Source organism: Lytechinus variegatus, chromosome 10 (genome assembly GCF_018143015.1).
Source record: "Lytechinus variegatus isolate NC3 chromosome 10, Lvar_3.0, whole genome shotgun sequence".
Taxonomy (NCBI): Eukaryota; Metazoa; Echinodermata; class Echinoidea; order Temnopleuroida; family Toxopneustidae; genus Lytechinus; species Lytechinus variegatus.
The window spans coordinates 25,461,475-25,485,216 of NC_054749.1; the positions used below are offsets into that span (position 1 = coordinate 25,461,475).

The 23,742-nt window shown below is 34.5% G+C and overlaps 1 protein-coding gene across 4 annotated transcripts in view; it reads right to left on the reverse strand.

Annotated features, from left to right (window-relative positions):
* The window catches only part of LOC121422346 (cytohesin-1-like), an 84,098-nt gene continuing 60,356 nt past the window's right edge, over positions 1–23,742 (reverse strand). For 3 of the 4 annotated variants that reach the window (XM_041617332.1, XM_041617334.1, XM_041617333.1), the window contains exons 9-13: positions 23,623–23,735; positions 11,293–11,371; positions 8,622–8,693; positions 7,704–7,852; positions 1–658 (exon numbers count right to left, since the gene is read on the reverse strand). In XM_041617332.1, the coding sequence (XP_041473266.1) occupies positions 580–658; positions 7,704–7,852; positions 8,622–8,693; positions 11,293–11,371; positions 23,623–23,735 (492 nt within the window). In that variant the 3' untranslated portion in view covers positions 1–579. The remainder of the gene's footprint in view (positions 659–7,703; positions 7,853–8,621; positions 8,694–11,292; positions 11,372–23,622; positions 23,736–23,742) is intronic. The other variant, XM_041617331.1, reaches the window with a different exon arrangement.

Genomic DNA, 23,742 nt, shown 5'->3' on the forward strand with positions numbered 1-23,742 from the left:
TTTTGTTTTTTATGTGGAGATATATGTGCTGTTATTCATCCTAAGCTGCAAGTCCAAGGCAACAAAAAAGAGTAGTGCTTAAAGTGTTTTCTATGTTTCGCAAACACTATTTTATTTGGGGGGACAGGGTATTAGCATTGTAAGAAAGGGATTCAATCAGACAGTCTGGTGGCAAAGTGTGAATTGATAAACCAGGGGGGGGGGGTGCAAGACTAAAAAAAATCAGTTGATGAAGCGTGTATCCATCATATTCTCAGGGGTGTCACTAAGAATTCATTTTAAAAAGTCTGAAAATCATCTCTAATGACCCCTTTCCTATATGAAAAAGGTGTTTTGTATGGCCAAAATGTGTTTAAAAATTCTAAATGTGGACTTAGTCTGAAAAGTGGCATCGTTGATTTTTTTCTTAAACTGATGATACAACAGCTTGGAAGCTGGTCAAACTTGGTCAGTTTTCAGTTTTTTCGGGAGTAGGGGGAAAATGAACTATTCCATTTTGAGCTCCTTTCTCTCTCCATCCGGGATAATATTGGCTTGGTTCCTATCCTACATAGACGGTTGTCTCTCGTTAGCTGTTGCTCATGTTTCCGCCTTGTGTGATGCCTTCTTCTTTCGGGCTTCAAGCATCTCATAGAATGGATCTCGACTGATACTGGCCCTGTACATAAAGAAGAGAAGACGGGGAAAAAAGAAGAAAAGAATTATGAATATCCACTTTTGATCAAAGAATCACTGAATACCTTCACAACAGCTGGACAATACAGTTACCATTTGCCTAAGTCAAATCTGCATGGACTGACAAAAAAGCTTGGTCTTAGACTTGGTAAACTTCAAATTAGAAAGGGTTTAAACAGAATATTATAAAGAGAAGAACTTGAAAATACATTTGATTGACTAAAATGATGATTTGACTTTAAAATGCAAGTTTGACTCAAGCAAGGTTAACTGTATTTGCAAGAAGAGTAGTATAATTACTTTCTCTTCCTTTTTTGAGGCATTTTTTTGTGCTAGCACGACTGACAAGGTCTTCCATTTTAAAAACATCTCCAATGTCGACCACAAAGCTTGTGAAAGGTGATAATTATCTTCATGTCACTTGTGTTCTGAACCAGGAAGACAAACAAGAACTAACAGATCACTTAACCTTAAAGGTTAGGCTATTGATCTTCCAATCAATCCATCTCTCCACTGATAACTTTCCCATAACAAACATGTCGGACTGAATTGCAATGACGTTGATATACTGACAGGACACTGTTAATCCTCCATCTGACCAGACATAAACACCATCATTTGCCTGAGGGATGACCTGCATGCTTCTTCCACTACAGATATAAAGCTATATTTCATAGTCATTGAATCTTCACGTACACCTGTTCGTTCCCTGTATCTTTTTTGAAGATTAAATGTTGACCCCGATGAAGAGTGAAAACGTTTACATGGTACTCTTGAGGGTTCAGGGCTAAGTGACACAAATATTAGCAATTGATCATTGAACAATGTTTATGATTAATTGCATTGACCATATGTACAATCAATAATGATGATAAACTGTATGATCAGTCACTAAAGCTGTGTGCTATAGCACCCATGTGATGAGTTGAGCATGAAAGCATCAAGTTCATCAAGCACTTTCAGGTATATGCAACAGCCCTGAAACATGAAGCATAGTGCTAGACCAGTGAAGATCAATGTAACTGATAAAAAAAAATCAGCTCTTTGATGATTATCAGTATTGGCACTTCAGAAAATCTTGGATTGAACACCTTTCCTTTTCTTTTTAGTGGTCTGGTGAAAATGGGTTTAATTAACCCCTCTCTAGTATAAGCTATGTGATATTATCAAGTACTGATTCAATGAGTCAATATGATAGGTAGACACAAGTATCTGCGTATCTTAACTGGTCATTTTCAAGAAGTGGGCGACACCTGTACAACATCGATGGAGATTGTAGTAATTAGTAGTCGAAGGGTTTAGCATGAAATGTAACCGGGGCCCCTTGATTAATGCCTTCCCATCATAAACAGCTGTTTGTAGTACTGTCTGCGGTCTCACCAAAAGAGATTAGCCAGACCCAGACGAAGAGGGCCCATTTCATAAAAACTTACAACCACTGTAACTTTGCCGTTATTGCAACCTCTGTGAAAACCTTCATTGTGATTGGCTGCTGAGCCTTGTTGCCATGGTGATTGCCATCAGAGTTGTAGGTCGTTACAAAAAAGGCCACTAAATCGACAGTCACGACTTGTTTTCTTTCGATCAGGAGACTCCCGGCCGGTCGGCCAACTCCGGGAGACAATAACAACCGCTTTGAGTCCAAAGACGGGAAATCCTTTGATTAGCACAACAGGAAATTTAATAGTGGGTTGTTTTTTGCTCCCTCTCTAGACGCCCCTTAGTAGGTGATCTGCTCGATTTCATATTCAAAGGTAATGGCTGGTATATTATCACGCACATTGTGACAATATTTTTCATGATCACGAGATATCTAAGTGCAGAAAATGATATATCTTGTATCTCTAATTTATCTAATCTACAATTGCTATTTGTTTTTGTTTTCATATCATAAATTATGATCATAATACATATATGAGCTAAGAAATTGAGCATAATGGTTATTGCAACTTTCGATATATGATACATCATTCAAACTTTTTTTATATCTAAAATTTGAATCATGAGGACTGAAATTTCACTATCATTTAATTTTTAATGATTTTTGATCAGATAAGAATGAGTCGTATGTTTTTCTTTTACTTTAAAGTTCATCAAAATAGGAATACATTGAATTATTAGCATATACACTTTCGATTCCTTTCCATTTACATTTTTCTAAGACATTTTCTAAAAATGAAACTTAGGTACCATGAAAGAAAAATCTGGGTTTTTTTTTTCAATTTTATTTCATTCCTTTAAATTAAAAACCTAGAGTGAACAAAAATCAATGATGAAAGGGGGGGGGGTAGACAGAAGTAGCATAGGCAGTAAGTGTTCATAATAGCTATATCCATTGACTAATCATTGGTTCAAAGCAACAAGAAAACTGGAGTTTGAAACACCACTTTTTAATATTTGATACAGTGACCCAATTTGAAGGACAAGGAAGATGTCCACCATATTCATCTTAATGATCGCTATTCATAAACGTGACGACTTTCATTCTACGGTCATATAAGGCTCATGTTCCAAGCAATGGCCCTTGAAATGGGAAACAAAAGACTCTACGACTTCCTGAATCCTGATTCCTGATAAACATACACTCCTTTTAAACAATTCACATCGGATATGGAATGATGCCAAGGTGGGGTTCATTACAGGGTAAAATCATCATCTTACAGAAACACAAGGTGGGATAAGTGAGGGTGAGGGGGGGTGTAGTACATGTCCATGTAGATTGAAATCACTTATAAGAACACCTCAGGAGTGTAGGATTAAATAGTATAATGTTCAGTACGAAATCAATGGAAGCACTTCCAATGGTTTATACAATGAGCCAGGTGCAATGCTGTCAGTGGATAATATATATTTCAGTAGGCAAACCAAATTGGTCTGATACAACAGTACTGGAGTAAGAGTATCATATTCTTCTTGAAACAACACAGCAATGTTTTCTTTACCTTGTTTGCTGTACTTCCAAAAAGGACTTTTCAGGGAGGTGGGGGGGGTATCAATGTGCAAGTCACATCGCCACTTCAATTCATATTGTAACTTCCTTGCTCTTTCTAAAGCAATAATGAAAGAACAGACTTCTCAGATATTATCCTTATTTTGCTTTTATAAATTATGAGAATGTCACTCGATAACATTTGAAAAGCAAAACATTTGAAAACAAAAGATATGGTACTATTTGAAGCCAGGAATTTCCTTGTAAGAAAGAAAGTGAAGATCATCCTCACATTCATTTGTGAAACCTCACATGGAAGTAATATAATACTTCAAACAAAAATACTAACTTTCACTTCCAAACAAAAATGAGTCAAACCATAACGTTTCATTTTCTGAGCTTTCACCATCATTTTTAGACAGTATATCAATTCTATCAATTTTCAAATTTGAATATTAATCAAGAAGCGAAATTCTAAAAATACACTCTTCTGGGTGAGCCTTCCCAGAAATTCCTGGAAGAGATGATGATCAAAGTTTACTATATGGTTTTCATACCAGCAATACTTAGATCATTTACCACTAAAAATGAAAACAATTGAACGCTTAACTTGAACACTAAACACTGAACCATTGAAAAGAGACAACAGACCCACATTCTTTACAAGTCGCTGAAGATAATTGTTAAATAACCAATTTGAAATTTTAATTAAAAGAATTTCTATAAACAATCGGACTAACGATGAACCAAGGCAGAAAATTTGAATGGTCTTGTCGCATTAAAAAAATTTGATTGTTTGATGCATCTGTTGTCAGCAAACATAAAACCTTCAATGGAAGAACACAAGGTCTTTCCTGTAATTTGTTAAAAGGTGTTTCCTAATCGAATCAAAGTTTGGGAAATTGCCAATGGTGGATAAAACATTCCAGTCGATTGTTCGGGTATGGTGTAAGGTAATAAAAAGCACGCGCTGAAAAAAAAATTAGTCATGTAACGGAGCAATTATCGAATTTGCAAAACATAGCACTACCTCCATGTTTCTAATCACATAGTAATTTACCAGGGGAGATTCTCACAATGCAATGCATAACTTTACCAATGACTCAAAGCTGAAGTGCCAAATAGATTGCGAAAAATAATTTCTTTGTCTCAGTGGGATTGTCTTCTTTCTTTTCATAGGGTTAGCGCTATTCCTATTGTTCGCAAATTTGTTTGTAACTTAACAAATTGTTTTACATGCAACTCCCTGATCTATGATTGTAAGACAATAGCTAAACTTATTCATGACAATGCTAACAGTGGTAGAGTCCCAGTACATTGCTCTATGAATTCACAATGGAAGTCATGATTTATTTATGCTGCTACATATAGAGTATTCCCAGGGACATAATATCTGTTCCTCTTGATACCTTCCAAAACCAGATGACCTTTCACAATGACAAATCAAAAATAGATCCTGCAGCATGCTGAGAACGACTGGCCCTCGCAGCCCAACCCAATGCTTCACGGTTATCCCCAGCTTTTTTTTTTTGTTTTCATTTGGGATCATGGCGGTCGTTCCTGTACGTCATTTAACAAGCCATGTAGTGTTTGGGAAAACTAGGATAGGCTTAGTTAGAACAACACTGAATCATAAAATAGATAGCCTTTCCAAGGATGTTTTCTTCCATAAATACCTGGCCTTTTTTCACATCCATAAGGTCCTGTAATCGCATTAACAAAACATCTGCTCGTCTTCAAAAAGACATTTATAGAAATAAAGTTAATCCCTTTCCGATTCCAAAGAGATGATGTAATAAATAGAAATAGAATGTTTAATAGATGGTAATATCAAAACCACCATGGATAAATCTCCCACATGTATATTCATCAAGGTGATCGACTTTACTTTTTAAAACCAATAGAGCTAGTTTTTATGACTTTCTCCAGACAAATATCAGGACTTGAGCCTCCAAGAAAATGAACATATTCTCTAAAGTTTGAAACATAAAGGGGATGGAAAGCTTTAATCATTTATGAAGTGTGCTTTGTCTCGTATAGAACTGTCATGAAATGCATAAACCCAAACTTTCAGCAGTTATATGATTAATAGTAACATGCTATGTTAGAAGTAGTTTTCATATAATGCAAGGGGAGCGGATCCAGGGGGAGGGGGTAGAAGGAGAATGTGCCGTCCCCCACCCCGGTCAATTTAATTTCATTTTTGTTATCTTAAAGATAGTCATTACAAATATAATACAAATAATGAACTCATAGTTCTCCATCTTCATATGCTTGCTCTGCCTTGAAGTGATTCATTCCATGTACATCAAAACGTGACAGGAAATAGAAGCTTTATGTTAAGGCCTTGGTGCAGTGTATGTTCACAACAATCGCTGATAAATTGAAATCCAATTGATGAGACTAGTAATTTAAGTGTTCTTGTACCTGAGTCACTAATATTAAAAGAAGCATCGCTTCAGATAAGAGAAAGGGGGACTTTTATCCAGGAAAAAATATATAATTAGAAATATCAAAGTTTTGAATTTATAACACTTCAAAGAAGACATTTTTTTTATTTTTATGTATTATAAGTCATATACAAACCAGAATCCTTTGAAACTTTCTCTATTATTTCCCCTAGTAAATGAAGCCATTCTAAATAGGATTTTATGTGTTATCATTTTATTGCTGAATGAATGATGAATGTCAATTTGTTTCTAATGGAAATAAGTATAGGGGTAGCTTATGGATGGGTTATTTGTAATGGAAATAAGTATAGAGATAGCTCTCACAATTCCTTTAAATCCCTAATTAAATGTTTTTCTGATCACAATTCATTTCAAAATTACATCTTTTGATTAGAATCTGATTGAACGTTCTTCCCATTTCATTAAAAATAAAGAAATATTATGGATAGGTACAAGCTAGTGCTGCTGCTAGTTAACCCTTGCAAAAAATATAGACGATGTTTTTATGCTTAACATCTGAATCTTTACACAGCTAAACAGACTTCTGTATACTGAGCAATGACTTACAGATTCTTTTGGACTATCACCAACCATTTTTTTATATTCACGAATAGATATTTATCCAAATTTGAATAATCAATCGGGTTAACCAATTTCTCTGATTCTGAAAAGGTGCCCTAAATAATTGTTTGTAATCAATTCATAACCATCATTACATGCTGTGGTGTGATAAAAGTGTCTGCACATCTCAAGAATAAATGAAAGCAAGGCATGGAACATGACATATTTCAATTATGGTCCAATTCAGATGTGTCAATCTGGTATAAAAAGGTTCCCTTCAATAGCAAGATCAAAAGTTCACTTCTTTGTCTGAAGTACTTGTACTTTTTAAATTACTAATTAATTCCAAGGTTGTTTGAGAGCACATGCTATTGGGATTGGTCCAATGATAATATTTGGTTTCACTGAAGCAAATAAAAAGGTATATCTGGGATATAGTAGTTTCCCCATGACATAGGGAAAGAAACTGGATAAACTGCATGGGATAAACAAGCACTGAAACAAAAAAATCTTTAAACTTTCAGTACAATTTTTAATACTTATAGTGAGATTAACAATGACTTTTCTCACTTTCTCTTTCATTTTTTTCTTTAGACCACTAAAAATAGAATTAAAAAACACACAATGAATAATAACAACCATAGCAGCCCAACGATAGCCAATGTAGCAGATCAAGCAATTTTTTAATCATTCATACTTTTACTGGTGTCCTTTTTTGAGCCAAATCAATTTATGAACATCAATCCTACAATTATGTCAGACAAGTCACCATTGAAACCAGTGTGATTGAGAACATGGCCATCTTTCTCATTTTAGAAGAAATGAAATTTTGTAACTTGCATGACAGTCAAGAAATTATGTTTTTAATCTTCAGGGGCTACTTTTCACAACTTACTGCCTAAATCTGTAAAACTGGATAAGCTTTTATGGATGGGGACTTTCAAGGGCTTGTTTTTGAGTTTCCAGGGCTTTTTTAAGCACTTTGGGGGCAAAATGGCCCTAAGACCCCCCCCCCCATCTGGTGTAATTTTTTCCCTGTTGCATGATCCTTTGGCCATTGTAGGTCTTAGACAGAAGGTGATACTTACTGCAGTGCATGTATCCATTCTTTCTTTTCTTCATCCGTTGTTGCCGACATACGATATGACGTGTGTCTACCTTCTACCACCCTGCCATCTCCGTGTGTCTTTGCTGCCTTGATCACGCTCTTATTTGTTGTCACCAGCTCAAAACATTGCTACAAGGTTAGAAATTAAATAAAATAGAAGAAAATCAGAGTAAACTTTATGATTGTCCACAAAGAAGAAAACAAATCAATGAAAAAGGGAGTTACTCTCCCTGAAGTTGGATTTTACGCACAGGTGGTATGACAAAAATATTGAAAAAAGTTATTTTGACTGCTAGAAAAAGTTGCTTTCCCTATTAAAACTACTTGCATTATGATTAATAATAATACTTCTTTGTCCTTACTAACTCAAAACATTACTCACGTTTAACATAGAAAAAGTACTGATAATCAAAGTTACACTTGTGGTGAAAGTAATCATGATCATTCTGGAGTGCTTATTCATTTCTCTTTACATGTATACAATATACCTCAAAGAATATTCACAGAATACTAAAGACTAAATGTTTTTAAACACAATCTATCAATGCTTTATATCTTTAAGGAATACACAGTTAAAAAAATATATATTGGAATGTAGTTTAGGACATGGGAAAGGTCATTTGCCTACTCAGTTTCAATTTTAGGCAAAGGGCAATGCCACAAATTATGTACCAAAACTCATTTATGCGCCGATTTCCTGAAATTATTTGTCCGTTTTCCACATTTTCTAATAAAAATTGTAGTGCTCTCAAACAACAAGACTGGGTCAGTGCATGAAGTGAAGTAAGAATGGAGAAACGGGGGTTGGACATAGAAAATGGCTGATTATCTCCTGATATTGGCCCAAGTACTTCTTTTTATAAATAAAGAATCGGAAAGTCACTGTAGTCCCACTTACTGCTTTTTTGTTATCTTCTACTTCCTGAACTTGAAGATTCTCTAGCGGAATGATACCCTTTGGTTCACGATCCTAAAAGATAAAAGAGAAAAAAAGACATTATGATGAACATTCATAGTATCTACTCTATCAACATTATAAAATAAGATTTCGCTTTTATGACTCAGATGTGAGATTTCTAGTTGATTGTAGGATGCTACCAAGTGAAAGTAAAACCAAGATATGATATCATTGTGGGCTAGGTATCTAATTTCTGAAATGTGTCCCATAACTTTATCACATCATTGTTAACATAAATATCAAAATGATGAATATGGAATAGAAACGTCAAAATCTTAAAGTGATATATGGTCTCTGTATAGGTTAAGAGATCACAACCTGAACCATCGAATTATAGTAAACATTGTGGTAAGAATAGAATAGGGCGTGAGGGGGAAGGGATTTCAGACTTGACAATGTGTTAGAGAGGAACGAAGGGGCTGTCATCTTGTTAGGAACATGCATGAGCTTCATGTAGGAAACAAACAACAGATGTTGAACAGGTGGGACTATGACACTCTTCAATTTAATTTCAAGTTAATACCTCCCTCTCTTCCATCTCTTCTCTGTCTCTCTCTCTGCCTGTCTCTGTCTGTCTGTCTCTCTCTATCTCGGACTATCAATTTTTCTTCCTCCATTTCTACCTTCATTTGTAAGGCCCTTCTTTTCACCTTTTTACATACTTATTTGAAGGCAATACTTTTTATTTTTACACTTTTATTTTTTTTTATTTAAAAACTTGATCTCCCTTCCGACGTACAATCTTAATTAATTGTACATGTAAAACCTACCCAAATTCATCAGTCATGTTTTGTGGTCCTATATCTCTCTCAATTTCAAACACATCACACCATCTTTATAAACTGACATTCATTCCACCTTTTACATGTAGTTTCTAAATCCCTATTTTCCCCGATCAATCTTGACTTTCTCAGTCATAAATCCCTCCTTCTTTGTCTTTCTCTCTCTCGCGCTCTATCTCAATTTGTAGATTTTTATATCCTTTTTCCCAAAATTTATTTTCCTTTTATTGTTCATCCCTCTCTTACTCCCAATGTCGTTATGTCTATCTCTGTCTTTCTCTCTTAATCTGCATCTGTCTATTTATCTGACTCTCAATCTATGAGTCTCTCTCATCTCATTTCGTAGATTTTGATATCCTTTTTCCCAAACTTTATTTTTCTTTTATTATTCATCCCTCACTTACTCCCACTGTCGTTATGTCTATCTCTGTCTTTCTCTTTCTCTGCATCTGTCGATCTATCTGTCTGTCTATCTATCTGTCTGTCTATCTATCTAAATATCTATCTATCTGACTCTCAATCTATATGTGTCTGTCTTTCTCTCTTTCATTACCACCCTATTCTGTCTACCCTCATTTCTTTAATGAAGGAAGTCAAGAGTTTCAGGGTGGCTGAACCTATGAGTCAGTTCTCAAAGCAGTTACAAACAGGAAACTGTGGCGGCGCTAGGTCAGTCAGGTACCTCAGGTGTCATCTAAATAATCCCCTTGTCTAACTCTTACTTTCTTACAACCGATTTTCATGAGAAGCTAATCCCCTGTCTAACTCTAAACCAGGCTCATAAGATGCACAGATATTTTTCCCCCCACCAACAGTATATATTTGAACTTTCAAAGAACAATCAAACAAATAGAATCCGACTGTAATAATCTATTACATATTAACTCAACGACCCGTATTCTGAAGTTGGGTTTAACTTAAACTCAGGTTTAAAGTTGTGGTTTAAGTATGAAAAGCCAATTGTTACATAAATCATTATCAGTAGAGACATCATATTTCAGCTCATTTGGCTTTCAAATCATTCATAATTGTCTAGGAAGTATAAATAAATGACCATCTTCACTATCAATGAATCAGGAAAGAGCACAGTAAATATAAGAAACATACAACTTAATACAACATTTTGACACTTTTGGCTTCCCATAAACTTAGCACAGAGTTAGACATGGTTTAAGTTAAATCTGACTTCAGAATACAGGCCTTTATGACCCGTATGCTGAACTCTGGTTCAATTTAAACTCGTCTAAAGTTTAGGCCTACTATGGACAGCCCATCGTAAAAAAGATCTCTAACAGAAGAGTTACAATTCATAAGCTCATTTGACACTCAGTGGGAATGATAAATAACACAGATGTCTTCACCATTTAAGAGTGAGGAGAGTCCCCCAGTAGGAAAAAGAAACATGAAAAAAAATGCAATGTTAAACAAAATCGTGACATTTTTGGCTTCCCATAATTTTAGAAGAGTTATACCATGTTCTAAATGAAACTGGACTTCAGAACACAGGCCTTACTGATGTGAGATGGACAAGAAAATACCTCGGGCATTATAAACACATATTTGCAATTATAAAAGGGCAACACAACATGTACAGTCCTGGTTCAATTGCTTCCATTTAAAACTTACAACGCTTAAGGTTAATTAAATTTTCAGATTTTCTTTTTCTTCATGAAAATGGTTATGATTACAAAGTACAATGCAAGTGGACTGGGACTGGTGTTTCATTTGGGGTTGTGTGATGATTGGCTTGAACTGGAGTTTTTCTATGGGAGCAATAGCCCTCCAAGCCAATGTCATGAAGTTGTTTCAACAAAGCGGATGATACTCACTGTTGTGAATTCAAAATAATAGAGGCAGTTGTCAGTCAAGATGAACCATCGTCTCTTCCATGTCTTATATCGCCCACCTAAAAACAAAGAAAAATAATTATTCATTAATAAAACCATTCATTTTCAATATATCAACTGTGCATTGGAAAAGTGTAGTGCATGTATTAAAGAAACTAGGGCCCTGTTACAGAGAAGATACAATGAATTGTTCAATCAATCTATGATGAACCATACATGTATTGACAGTTGTGATCAATTGTAATATCAAGCATATTGCAACATCCAAGATCCAGAGAAATCACTCACTTTCTTAGTAAAAATAAATGTTGAGGTTTTTCACCATATTCAGACAAAAACAACTTGCAAATTCATATATCGAAAATCTTTTCATCATGTTGGAGTTATTTTAATTTTAGATGTTAATACAATGAAATACTTCTATGCATCTCCAACAAAATGAGTTCCAATTTCTTTTTAATATTTCCCGCCAATAAGAGAAGGTTTGCGTACATGGGGTTTTGAAATGTTAGTTATTTACATTGGTATGATTTTGAAAGAAGTGCAACACTGTAAAAAGAATGTCCAAGTTAATTTTAGTTCTCACATGTACCGGTCAACTATCATCATCTACTTTTAAAAACGGGGGCGAATTAGGAACAGGATTTTGTCAAGTTTGGTAAATCCTCTCTTTGATAATTTCAAATATTAACCCAAAACTTAATTAGTGCCCTTGTTCAAACTTCAAATGTTTGCAATTACTACTTGAAGGGATGGTCAATATTCTAAATGTAATCATATGATTTGGTTATTCTAATTATAAATCAAAATTTGTAAGATAGTTGTGATGAAAAGAGGACAGTATTTTGATTCCATTAAATTCATTAATAAAAATGCTTATTTTTTTTTCAAAGTATACATAGTGTTATACGGCTTTCACTTCCCTTTAAGTTTCCCTAAATGAGAAGTACACATAATACTCGGTATGTAAGTGCATAATCCTTAAAGGGGAATGAAACCTTTGGAACAAATAGGCATGTGTAGAAACAGAAAAATCAAAGAATAAGAATAAAGAAAGTTTGAGAAAAATCGGACAAATAATGAGAAAGTTATGAGAGTTTGAATATTGCAATCGCTAATACTATGGAGATCCCCCCATTGGCAATGCGACAAGGATGTGTGATGTCACTGACGAACAACTTTCCCTTTGGTGGACTATAAAATACCCTCAAAATGTCACTTTTTGCTTTTTCTTATGATGATACAAACTATTTATCCACGATGTATTCTTAAAAAAATATGTATTACATGCCCTCATGTAGAAAGAACACATGATCTATGGATAGATGTGATAAAAGAGGCAATTCAAGTGAAATATATACTAAAGTAATGGGGAGAGTTGTTCACAAGTGACATCACACATCTTTGTCACATTGCCAATTTGCTATCTCCATAGCATTAGTGATCGCAATATTCAAATGCTCATAACTTTCTCATTATTTGTCCGATTTTTCTCAAACTTTTGTTGATCTGTTTCTTTGATTTTTCTGTTTTCACACAAGCTATCTTGTTCCAATGGTTTCATTCTCCTTTAAATTTTTAAAGTTAAAAACTCCTCCACACAGAAAGTGAAACTGCTCTGAGTTCATTAGTTGATATAAACAAAGTGGTGATACCACCGCCTCATCATTAATAATACTCATAGAGGATGTTCATTATGCTTATAATAACTAGTGTAGTTCACTATTACAATTACAAAATCATTTACTCTCTATACAAATGAAATGAGCTAATTTCGTTTCTAATCACGCTCCTCTTGATGATACTGGGAAACAATCTATTTGGAGTGAACTCTACATGTACATTGATATAGTGCATTGTAAATACTTCTGGAGTGAATTGTGCATCTTTTTAAGACATTTTCATTAAAAAAAGGGTAAAATCAACTCTGAAAATGCAAATCTCACTGAAAATTGAGATATCTTGATTTTGAAAGAGTGAAATGTGTATGTATGGAAAATCCTGATAGATTCATTTCCCCAAAGAGGGTATTTTATAAAGCTGCATATAACGTAACAGTACAATCAACTTAAACTATGCATGAATTTCCAAATAGATTTTTCAATTACCGGTTATTATAATGAAAGTAATTTAACTAAAAAAAATACTCCCCCTCCCCCCCCCAAAATAACATTCCGTGACTTCAAAGATATTATGAGTTGTCTCATCTGCCTATTAATAATCATGTAGATTTTTTTTTAAATTAACACACAGCTTTATAAAATATATCCCTGTACCTAAAGGACATCCTAAAAATGCCTCTTAGCAAGGTACTGGCGTAGTTTCCTTCAGCAAGGAATTCACCCACAGAGTGCTGCATACGACCCAGGGGGCCGTTTCATAAAACTGTTCATAAGAGCGACTTTAAGAATGACTGGTGAACCTTTCTTACGCGCTTATATGCTACTTTCAACAAGAAAGGATCACCAGTCATTCTTAAAGTCGCTCTTAACTTTATACGAACAGCTTTATGAAATACCCACCGGGTGAGTTAAATGGGTACCGGCAGGAAGTAATTCCTCAACAAGGCAAAAGCGATTTTGTGTCTCGCCCACGTATGAAAATAACCAGAAATATCGTGATTCGCGAGGGCATGCAACAGAATTGTATCGAAACTTCATTGTAATATGACTGGGATGGAATAACACTTGCCTTAAGAGCCTTGCACGTAATTCTAATGTTGACCTGAAAATGACCTTTGACCTTATCATGTGACCTCCGACTGCAGCATAACCTGTAGGTCCCCCAAGTCCATCTACCATCCAAGTTTGGTTGAAAAGCACCTTACGGTTGTGGAGTTAGGTAAGGTTGACCTGAAAATGACCTTTGACCTTATCGTGTGACCTCCGACTGCAGCATAACACGCAGGCCCTCCAAGTCCATCTACCATCCAAGTTTAGTTGAAAAGCACCTTACGGTTGCGGAGTTAGGTAAGGTTGACCTGAAAATGACCTTTGACCTTATCGTGTGACCTCCGACTGCAGCATAACCTGCAGGTCCCCCAAGTCCATATACCATCCAATTTTGGTTGAAAAGCACCTTACGGTTGCGGAGTTAGGTGAGGTTGACCTGAAAATGACCTTTGACCTTATTGTGTGACCTCCGACTGCAGCATAACATGCAGGTCCCCCAAGTCCATCCACCATCTAAGTTTGGTTGAAAAGTGACTTACGGTTGCAGAGTTAGGTGTCATAAGAGAGTCTTGCATGTAAACTTTAACGTTGACCTGAAAATGACCTTACCATGTGACCTCCGACTGCAGCCTAACATGCAGGTCCCCCAAGTTCAACCACCATCCAAGTTTGGTTGAAAAGCGACTTACGGTTGCGGAGTTAGGTGTCATAAGAGAGTCTTGCATGTAAACTTTAACGTTGACCTGAAAATGACCTTTGACCTTACGATGTGACCTCCAACTGCAGCATATCATGCAGGTCCCCCAAGTCCATCTACCATCCAAGTTTGGTTGAAAAGCGACCTATGGTTGCGGAGTTAGGTGTCATAAGAGAGTCTTGCATGTAAACTTTAACGTTGACCTGAAAATGACCTTTGACCTTACCATGTGACCTCCAACTGCAGCATAACATGCAGGTCCCCCAAGTCCATCTACCATCCAAGTTTGGTTGAAAAGCGACTTACGGTTGTGGAGTTATGTGTCATTAGATTTGTGACGGACGGACGACATTTGGATCCCTAAGTCTCGCCTTCACCTCTGGTGGGCGAGACAAAAAGATGTGTGCGCCTGAAGAGGTAGCCTAGCTTAGCTGGGGTAATAATAATGCAGGGCCCACTAGGAGAACAGTTTTCAGAACTAAAGTGGCTACCCTGGGTAAATATACCGTTATTATTATCATTACCTTTTATGAAAAGATGTAAAGACAGATTTTTTTGGGGGGTGACATAAGTCGGGGAATTGTCATAAAGTGACTGGTTTCTTTTTTTCCCTTTTATGGATAATGTTGGGTCAATGGTGGTTGACATGATGATATGAAATACACTAATTATGATTTCACGAAGTGCATACTTTAGTTTAGAGAGCATCAAAAACCCAGATACTAATATCACCTCGATATCTAACACTGAAACCGTGGTAACCAATCATTACAAAAAAATGCATGACAAATATGGAAATTAAAGAGGGGAGCTGTGGGGGAACTAAATGGAATTTTGCATTTTTGGCACAGAAATATGTCAACAACTGTAAAGTCAATCTGTGTTTATATCAAGGGGCGAGGCAGGGGTGGGGGCTGAGGCATGGGCGGGGACAGAGGGTTTTAAGCAGAAAACAGATTGAAACTACTCAAGAAATAATAAATATCTATCTACTGGTGGGAGTGGAAATATGGAATATCGAAATTTCTTTTAATTAGGCACAGACTTTGTACGGATAAATCAGGAAAATCCACCTTTGCAAACATCACAGTATTACAGAGATACTCCATGTAATTTACTTCAGGATAGCGATCAACAAAATCAGGAATATTGGGATGGGATTGTATAAAGCATCTCTCTCTTTATGAATAGAATTTCAAATATTCCTACAATATTTTGCAGTAGTAGCAGGAATTTGAGGATAAGGGATCTCACAGTCTACCACTGGGAACAACACTGAAAGGGATGATCCGGGCTGAGAGTATGTATAGCTTAATAAATAGAGTAGAATTCAGTGAACAAAATGCCGAAAATTTCATCAAAATCGGACAACAAATAACAAAGTTATTGACTTTTAAAGTTTAGCAATATTTTGTGAAAACAGTCGTCATGAATATTCATTAGGTGGGCTGATGATGTCACATCTGCCCTTGTTCTTTTGTATTTTATTATATGAAATTAGGTTTATTCAATTTTTTTCCTCCAAGAACTAGAAAAATTGGATTGACAACTGATTAAGTGCATTAGATATTTATTGCTGCAACTTATTTCATTATAAGGGAGACATATTATTCACACAAGTATGAAATAATGAAAAAAATGTTTTTTGTAATAACATAAGAAAACAGAAAGTGGAGATGTAACATCATCAGCCCATCTAATGAATATTCATGAAGACTGTTTTCACGAAATATTGCTAAACTTTAAACTTAAATAACTTTATTATTTGTTATCCGATTTTGATGAAATTTTCAGCGTTTTGCTCAGTGAATTCTACTCTATGTATTAAGATGAAAATAGTTTCAGCCCGGACCATCCCTTTAAAAGCAAAATTTATATTCTAATCTACAATTCTACACCAATCACTTGGCAATTGAGAGTAGTGCAGCACTGGAACAGTGCAGATTTTGATAGACAATGTAAATTAAGATGGCATCTGTATTCTGCTTTCTAGCAGATATTAAGAAGAAGATTGACTTAGGGACCTAAGCAACTGTGTGGCATTAATATGATTTTTTTATCTTTCCCCATCATCAACTTTTTACAAAATGAGATGAAATTACATAATATGGGATGACTAAGCATGGCTTTTCACTTCCCCAAATAATGGGTTAAAACAAAGGAATGCGTGGAATATTAAAAAAAGATATTTCTCTCATATCCATGAAAATTGTGAGTTGAATGAGATCACTAAGGCAGAGTTGAATGGATTTGGAAAAAGGTGATCTCAACATACAACAAAAATCACACTTCTCCTTCAATGATTCTGATAATGATATAGATGTGTATACACTTTATCAATATGTACAGGAGTTAGCAACTTTCCCTTTATATTCCAAAATTAATGATTTTGAAAAGGAGATTTTACAAGAAGTTCAAAATACTGTGTTCCTTCAATGCAATTATTTTGCTCAGTGTTGTAATCCTCTTTTAAATTGAAATTGTTCATTGATGTTGGGTCAAAAAAAAATTGTGCTATTTCTGTCTGCTACAAACAATATCAATTACAGTTTACTTTCTACAAGACAGATATAAACAATTAATTGCAGAAATCACACTTAGTCTGTTTCAATGGCATGTAAGCCATTAGAAGAAAATCAATTTAATACATCAGAGAGTTAATAAATATCAAACCCAACACAAATCAATATCCTTTTCTCATCAGATAACAGAGCATCATTTAATAAAAACACGATAGACAAAATCTGTCCCGAAATCTTAACTTGTGCTTTTCTTCAGCAGACACTCAACGTCTATCCATGCATATCAAATTTACATCTAATTGATGTCGTACAATTCAAAGTCTATTTCTACTAGTCCAAGCTACCATGATGCTTATTGCCATACCAAAATAAAATGTTTCCACGATGCAAGAAAAATATTAATCTCAAGAGAATAAAAGATGAACTCATAAACTAAAATCCACTTTAAAATCATAAAAATCCTAGCATAGGGGTGAGACACCCGCTAAAATAAAAATTAATATTCGAAGAATTAATCAAGAAAGACACCGAAGCATGCTTGGTCGATAAAAATCAATCTGATAAAAACATGTCAAATATTAAAACGGCATAACGGATTAGTCAAAGATTTTATGACATACACATTATATTCCACACCCTAAGCACTCTACAAAATTACAATGGTTACTTAAAATGAAATTGATAAAATTTAACTGACAATGTCAGCATTCAAAATGTATTCCAAAAGGGTGAAAGTGTAAGATCATTAATGAATAATCAATGAATAAGCTGAAAAATAATTTGGTTTGATATTGCTAAATTTTTAGGACAGTGATTTTTTTGAAGAACAATATTTTGGGAGGCCTTATGAAAATTTTAACATTAGTAATTTTTTTCTGATTTACCAGCATTATGATTAAGAAATAAGAATATAATTAATTCAACAATTAGACTGATTAGAGTGTGTTGTAACAGTTAATACACATCCTCACCTAATTTATTATTTTCATCATTCAAATGAAATCAAAGAACTGATAAATCAAACAGATACTTCTCTAAAATTCAACGCAAACAAAAACACAAATTAAAAAAAATACTATTAAAAGTTTACACCATTGAGACTGACTTACAATAAATAAACAAGTATGACATAAATATTGACAAATTTCATTTTTTTATTTCTTTTTTTATCAGATCGTGGACTGATAAAATGAATAATTAAGACAAATGGGATCAAAAGTATAAGCAAAGTTAGCAAACAGATACATTGCTTAATGACTCACTGTCTGTAAACAGATCGTAAATTTGCCAATATCCAGTTACACAATCACAGATATCAATCCCCATTTATCATAATACAAGTTTTATACATTAATCAATAAAATACGCAGGCATAAATCAAATGCTACATGTAGTGCCTAAAAATCAATTTTACCAAATCAAATTCTGATGAGCCCTGACAGAATTTGTTATTTACCAGTGAACATTATCAGTGGAAATTAGAGATTGTCAACAATCTACTCAAGATTTTTACGACATCATAAACTCCTCAAAGAAAAGTCACTTCACCCACTGGTGAACTCGAGTGGGGTCTTTTCTGGTTGTAGCAACGAATTACTGGCAGTATCGATTCACTAATCCTTAAGATAGAACAGTTTCATGATACATTCATAAATCAGAATTCAGATATTACCAGCAGATTTCATACAAGGAACACCCAAGATCGGATTCCCTTTTAACTGTTACAAAGTACTTCAGGTGATTTAGATGTCAAATTTAAGGATCTGAATACTGCGGTGGCTTTGCTTTTTTATTACTTGTAGACTCTATTTCATTGCTTTTTCTTCATTTAATTAACGATGGGTATTCATTGTATTTCAACATGAATCAAGAAGGGGTGGGAAAGCAGTTACAGACCTAACAATAAGTAAAGACAGCCACCCATTTTTTTTTTTTTTTGAGGAAATAAACTGAAAATGAGAAGCGCTAAATAAATTTTTGGGGGTATACTAAAGAGGGGAGCCTTTTATAAAAGGACTTTTCGGAGGTTTGATCCAACAAAGTCTGCTTTATCTGAAAGTAACCTTAGACCCCGTTCTCACTACGCTTTCTAAAACTGGTTTACTGGAAACTGGTTCAAGAAACCAGTTTGGAAGATCACGTTAGTAGTGTTCTCATTTGATCACCAAAAAAAGGTTTTCAAAATCACTTCATGTAAAACGATCTTGTTGCTATGGGAACGCTCTCAGTGGGGTGTTTCGCGCCAAATTTTAAACTGCATTGTAGGCATTCTTCACAGTGTGTAGAGTAGCGCGCTAGAAATGTGCGAAGATCGCTTCCTGAAGAACGGTTGTGTCCTCACCTACGCTGGTTTAACAAGGCGAAGCGATCTTGAAAACTACACCAGGAGGTGAACCGGTTTGGAAGATCACTTTGACTGTTCTCATTACACGTTAAACTAGTTTCCACTATGTAGTTTCCAGTAAACTAGTGTTAGGAAGGCAGTGACAATGGTGTCATAAAGACGGTGCTTCTCAACCAATTCAATCCAAGGAAATTTTCTGATCTGATATCTTGTCTGATGACAAATGTGAATTTACAAGCATTTTCATGACTGGGAGGGTGTGAAAATTCCTCCTCGCAGTGCTACATTTCTTTTAGGTTCGCAAGACGGACACCGATGAACAGGCCTACTGACATTTTTTTTCACATCCATCATTGACTTTGTCATTAGAACATCTGTTCTTTTTTTTTCTTTTTCTTTTTTTAAATTTTGGCTGGGATTAAGAGCAGGAAACAAGATGGGTATGACGTCATTGATGAAACTGTCTTGTGATTGTCGTGACGATTGATTGCCAAAAACATTCCATGAAGTCTGGTTGGCAGTGATTATGGTATTTTAAGAAAGAAAAATTGCAAGCCAGCCAAGCTTGAACCGTAGACATTGAATATTTACACAAAATTCATATTGCTCAAATTCTATTGTTTAACAAATCTGATCATGATAAAAATTCACAATTCCTTCATCATGTACTGTTCATCTTTAATATATACATTTCAGTCTATGTGAATAATCAGATCCACTTTTCAAGGATACTTTTCTTAATTCAACCGTAGTGTACCTAACTTTGAAAAAAGAAGAAAAATCAATGATTTATACACCTCATCTTTTAGTAGAACTTTTGTGAACAGAATTAAAAACCATTCTTAATAGACAAATGAAAACACCATTACATCAAACTACGGATGTTAATAATACATGAAAAGTAGAAATGGCTAGCATTTTATTTTCAATATGACAATGAACATCATTTAAGCTTGGACTACGCTATAAGAGCAACTCAACTACAGCTTTCAATTGATATTTCTACATGTCAGTGACAAAGTTGACAAATAAACTTAAACTGCTTTAAGTCTCAATGATGTTGATTAATCTTCTGAGCATCAAATAAATAAAAATTAGATGAAGAGAAATCATAATGATGCAATTGCAAAACTGATTCAAGAAGGTTAAATCCAGTCACCACTATGTTAAGTCACAGCATGCACCCAGAAATCATAGAGAACCAAAAGCAGGTGTGAAGCAGAAAATTATGATTTTTATTATATTCTCTTTAATTATTTGTTGAAAAAGAAATGTAATGGAAAGTGACACGGGGAAACAAAAAGGTGAGAGTACAAAACAAATAAGTGAAATGAAAACAATGCGACTTAATAAAGGTTGAAACATCTGAAACGAAACAACTTTTAAAGTACAGGCAAGAGCATTTTCCTTCTTTTTTTTTCAAATAAAGAGCAAACGTTTTGACAGTGAGTTTCAAAGCACGCATTTAGAAAATTAGTACATGAAAACACAAAGGCAAAGAGATTTGGAATAAGAATAATGAATAACATGCACCTTTGCACCCAACAAATAAAAATACAAACAAGAACACGTTGCAAGTCACGATATCATCAAAATTCTCCGCCAAAAAACAGAAAGAGGAAGAAAGAGAGGAAGATAAATCACAAGCCGCGGAAGGAACGGCATTGTGGGTAATATGCACTGACCTCCTACAGATTGTCACACCGCACCCAAAAAATTTAGGACATGGAGTCACCACACATGCAAATGTGTGTAGGTATGCATGTGAGTCGCAGGCAGGCAACGGATAAGTAGAAAAAAAAAATAATGAGAATCAAGTATAGAAAGGAGATGGGGAAAATACATTATTGGTGAATGATGAATTTGAAATATTTCCTAAAATAATCATCAGACCTGCTTTCATCAATCGCTATTAAATCAACTTTCGCTTAAAGAAACAAAGGGAAAAAAATATTTACACTAAATGCGTTTAGTTAAAAATAAATGTTATTTTCAAATTATTGGGACTATCAGGAAAATAATTCATGAACCAAAATGTTATGAATGAATGATTACAAATGTTAAAAAAAATAAACCTTGAAAATTCAGAAATAAGGGGAAAATGAATAAATTAAATAATCTAATTAACTATCTGTAATGATTTTCTTCTCAGTTGATATCAAAATTTATCATCTTTTAATGATCACCGGAAAATGAATTTATTCCTGTGTAAAGATTTGAAAACATCAATAGTTTTTCCATGCAACAGATACAAACTATGTTTGACTTTGAAAATGATCTTTTAATGATACAGATTCTAAGATGACAGAAAATATGTTAGAATACTTCTCTAGTCTAATAAATTAAGTGAACTGTCTCATGCAACATTTAGAAGAATGAGAAGAGAATTACTGATGAAAAGTTACATCTTGAGAACTTATGGAACCCAACCAGTATTAAATTCGGGGCTGGCTGCTTGCATATTAGAGTGTGCCAGTACTTTGTATAATACACTGCACAGCATTGCACACGATATAATGCTAGCATTGCAAACTTTTGACCAACTGAATTAAAATCGAACCACAAATAACACAAATTCATTCTTCCTGTGCAGTTAATATCTTCATGTATGCTTCCATATAGTGCATTAGCTAGTACGAAGGCAATAGCATAATATATATGTGACAAAGAAATTATGATTAATTCTATTCAAAGCAACTTGATTTTTACCAAGATTCTAGATATTTAATTTCATTAATCTATTTAGGTGACTAATTTTGTATTTAACTAGGTGTCAAAATTTATCCTCCCCCCCCCCCCCCCCCCACGCACACATGACTCTCTCTCTTATGATTCTGTCAGGAAGCGAGCTGAATAGAACAAGGAAGTGCGGAAGTGAGAGCTTTCAAGAACAATGCTCTAGACCGGAAGGAGTTGCCAATTTGGTAACTGGCATGCTCTTGCATTTCTTTCTTTCTTATTTTAAACACATCTTCCCTAAAATCTCCCCCAAAATGTGATTTGTTGTTAGTTTTATAGTTCAAACATGCTGTGGAAAAGCGAACCCTTTATAGAATCAACTATCCTTCTCTTTTTTTTTTCATTTTTAACTCAAGTCACTTAAAAACATGGAAAGTTTCTGCCACACATGTTTGTATTAGATTTGACTGTTTCCCCTTTCTTCATATTTTTATTTCATTTTATTTCTTTATATTTTTCCAAACACATTCTACTGAGGCTGATTGTTGAATTTCATATTTCCAAATAACACACACATAATAGTAGCCTTTGCATACACTTAATTAGCATCATGGCTTTTGATTTTTCCCACAATTTGAAAGAAAAGAAATAAAAATAACTATTTTAGGAGTTTAATATAAACACATCAAGTACATTTTTTGAAAACTCACAATTATAGAAATCACAATATGAAAAATAATTTGTATCTACACATATAATTTATAGGATGCATTTCTATACTGAAATCAAAGTGTTAAAATGATAAATATGATTTAGTATGTTAGTAGGAATCACTGCAACACCGTTCTACATATCTATAAATTATGATTTAAGCTGATTTATGGTTTATCTCTCCTCTCCTTACAAACTTTGAAGTAGCACTTATCATATTGAAAGCTTACAGATGCAATAGAATTGAACTCTTTGGCAAAGACTAATTATAAAGATTTAGTGAATAATTATAACATGTATCAAGGCAATAACATATGTAAGCTTATTTCTGAGGCAATATATGTGGCAATGCTAATATATTTTCTCACATTTTGTTATATAGTTAATGAGATTATCAAATAACATATATCTGAATAATTAACAAAAATCATGCAATGTGTCTATATAAATAAAGTATATATTAGATAACTCTTCATAGAAAGATAAATATCTTGGGAAATAAATTGACAATGCGGTGTCACTGAACAAAAATGAAAAATCAAATGGTGTTTTAATAAATGATGAAATGTTTAAAGCATCAAAATATATAATGACAACATATGTTTCGTGAGAGAGCAACTTAATCTCGGAGTGAACCTATCCGTGAGAATCCTAGTCATTTTTCCGGAATAAGAGACGGAAAACTTACCTTGCTTCATTAACCAGCCCTCTTTGTCGGGATTGAAGAAGGTGTGCGTCAAATCATTCCCATCATCCTCCGGGATCTTGAAAGGTTCGTTCTTTATGCTCTCATATAAGCTCTGCAAG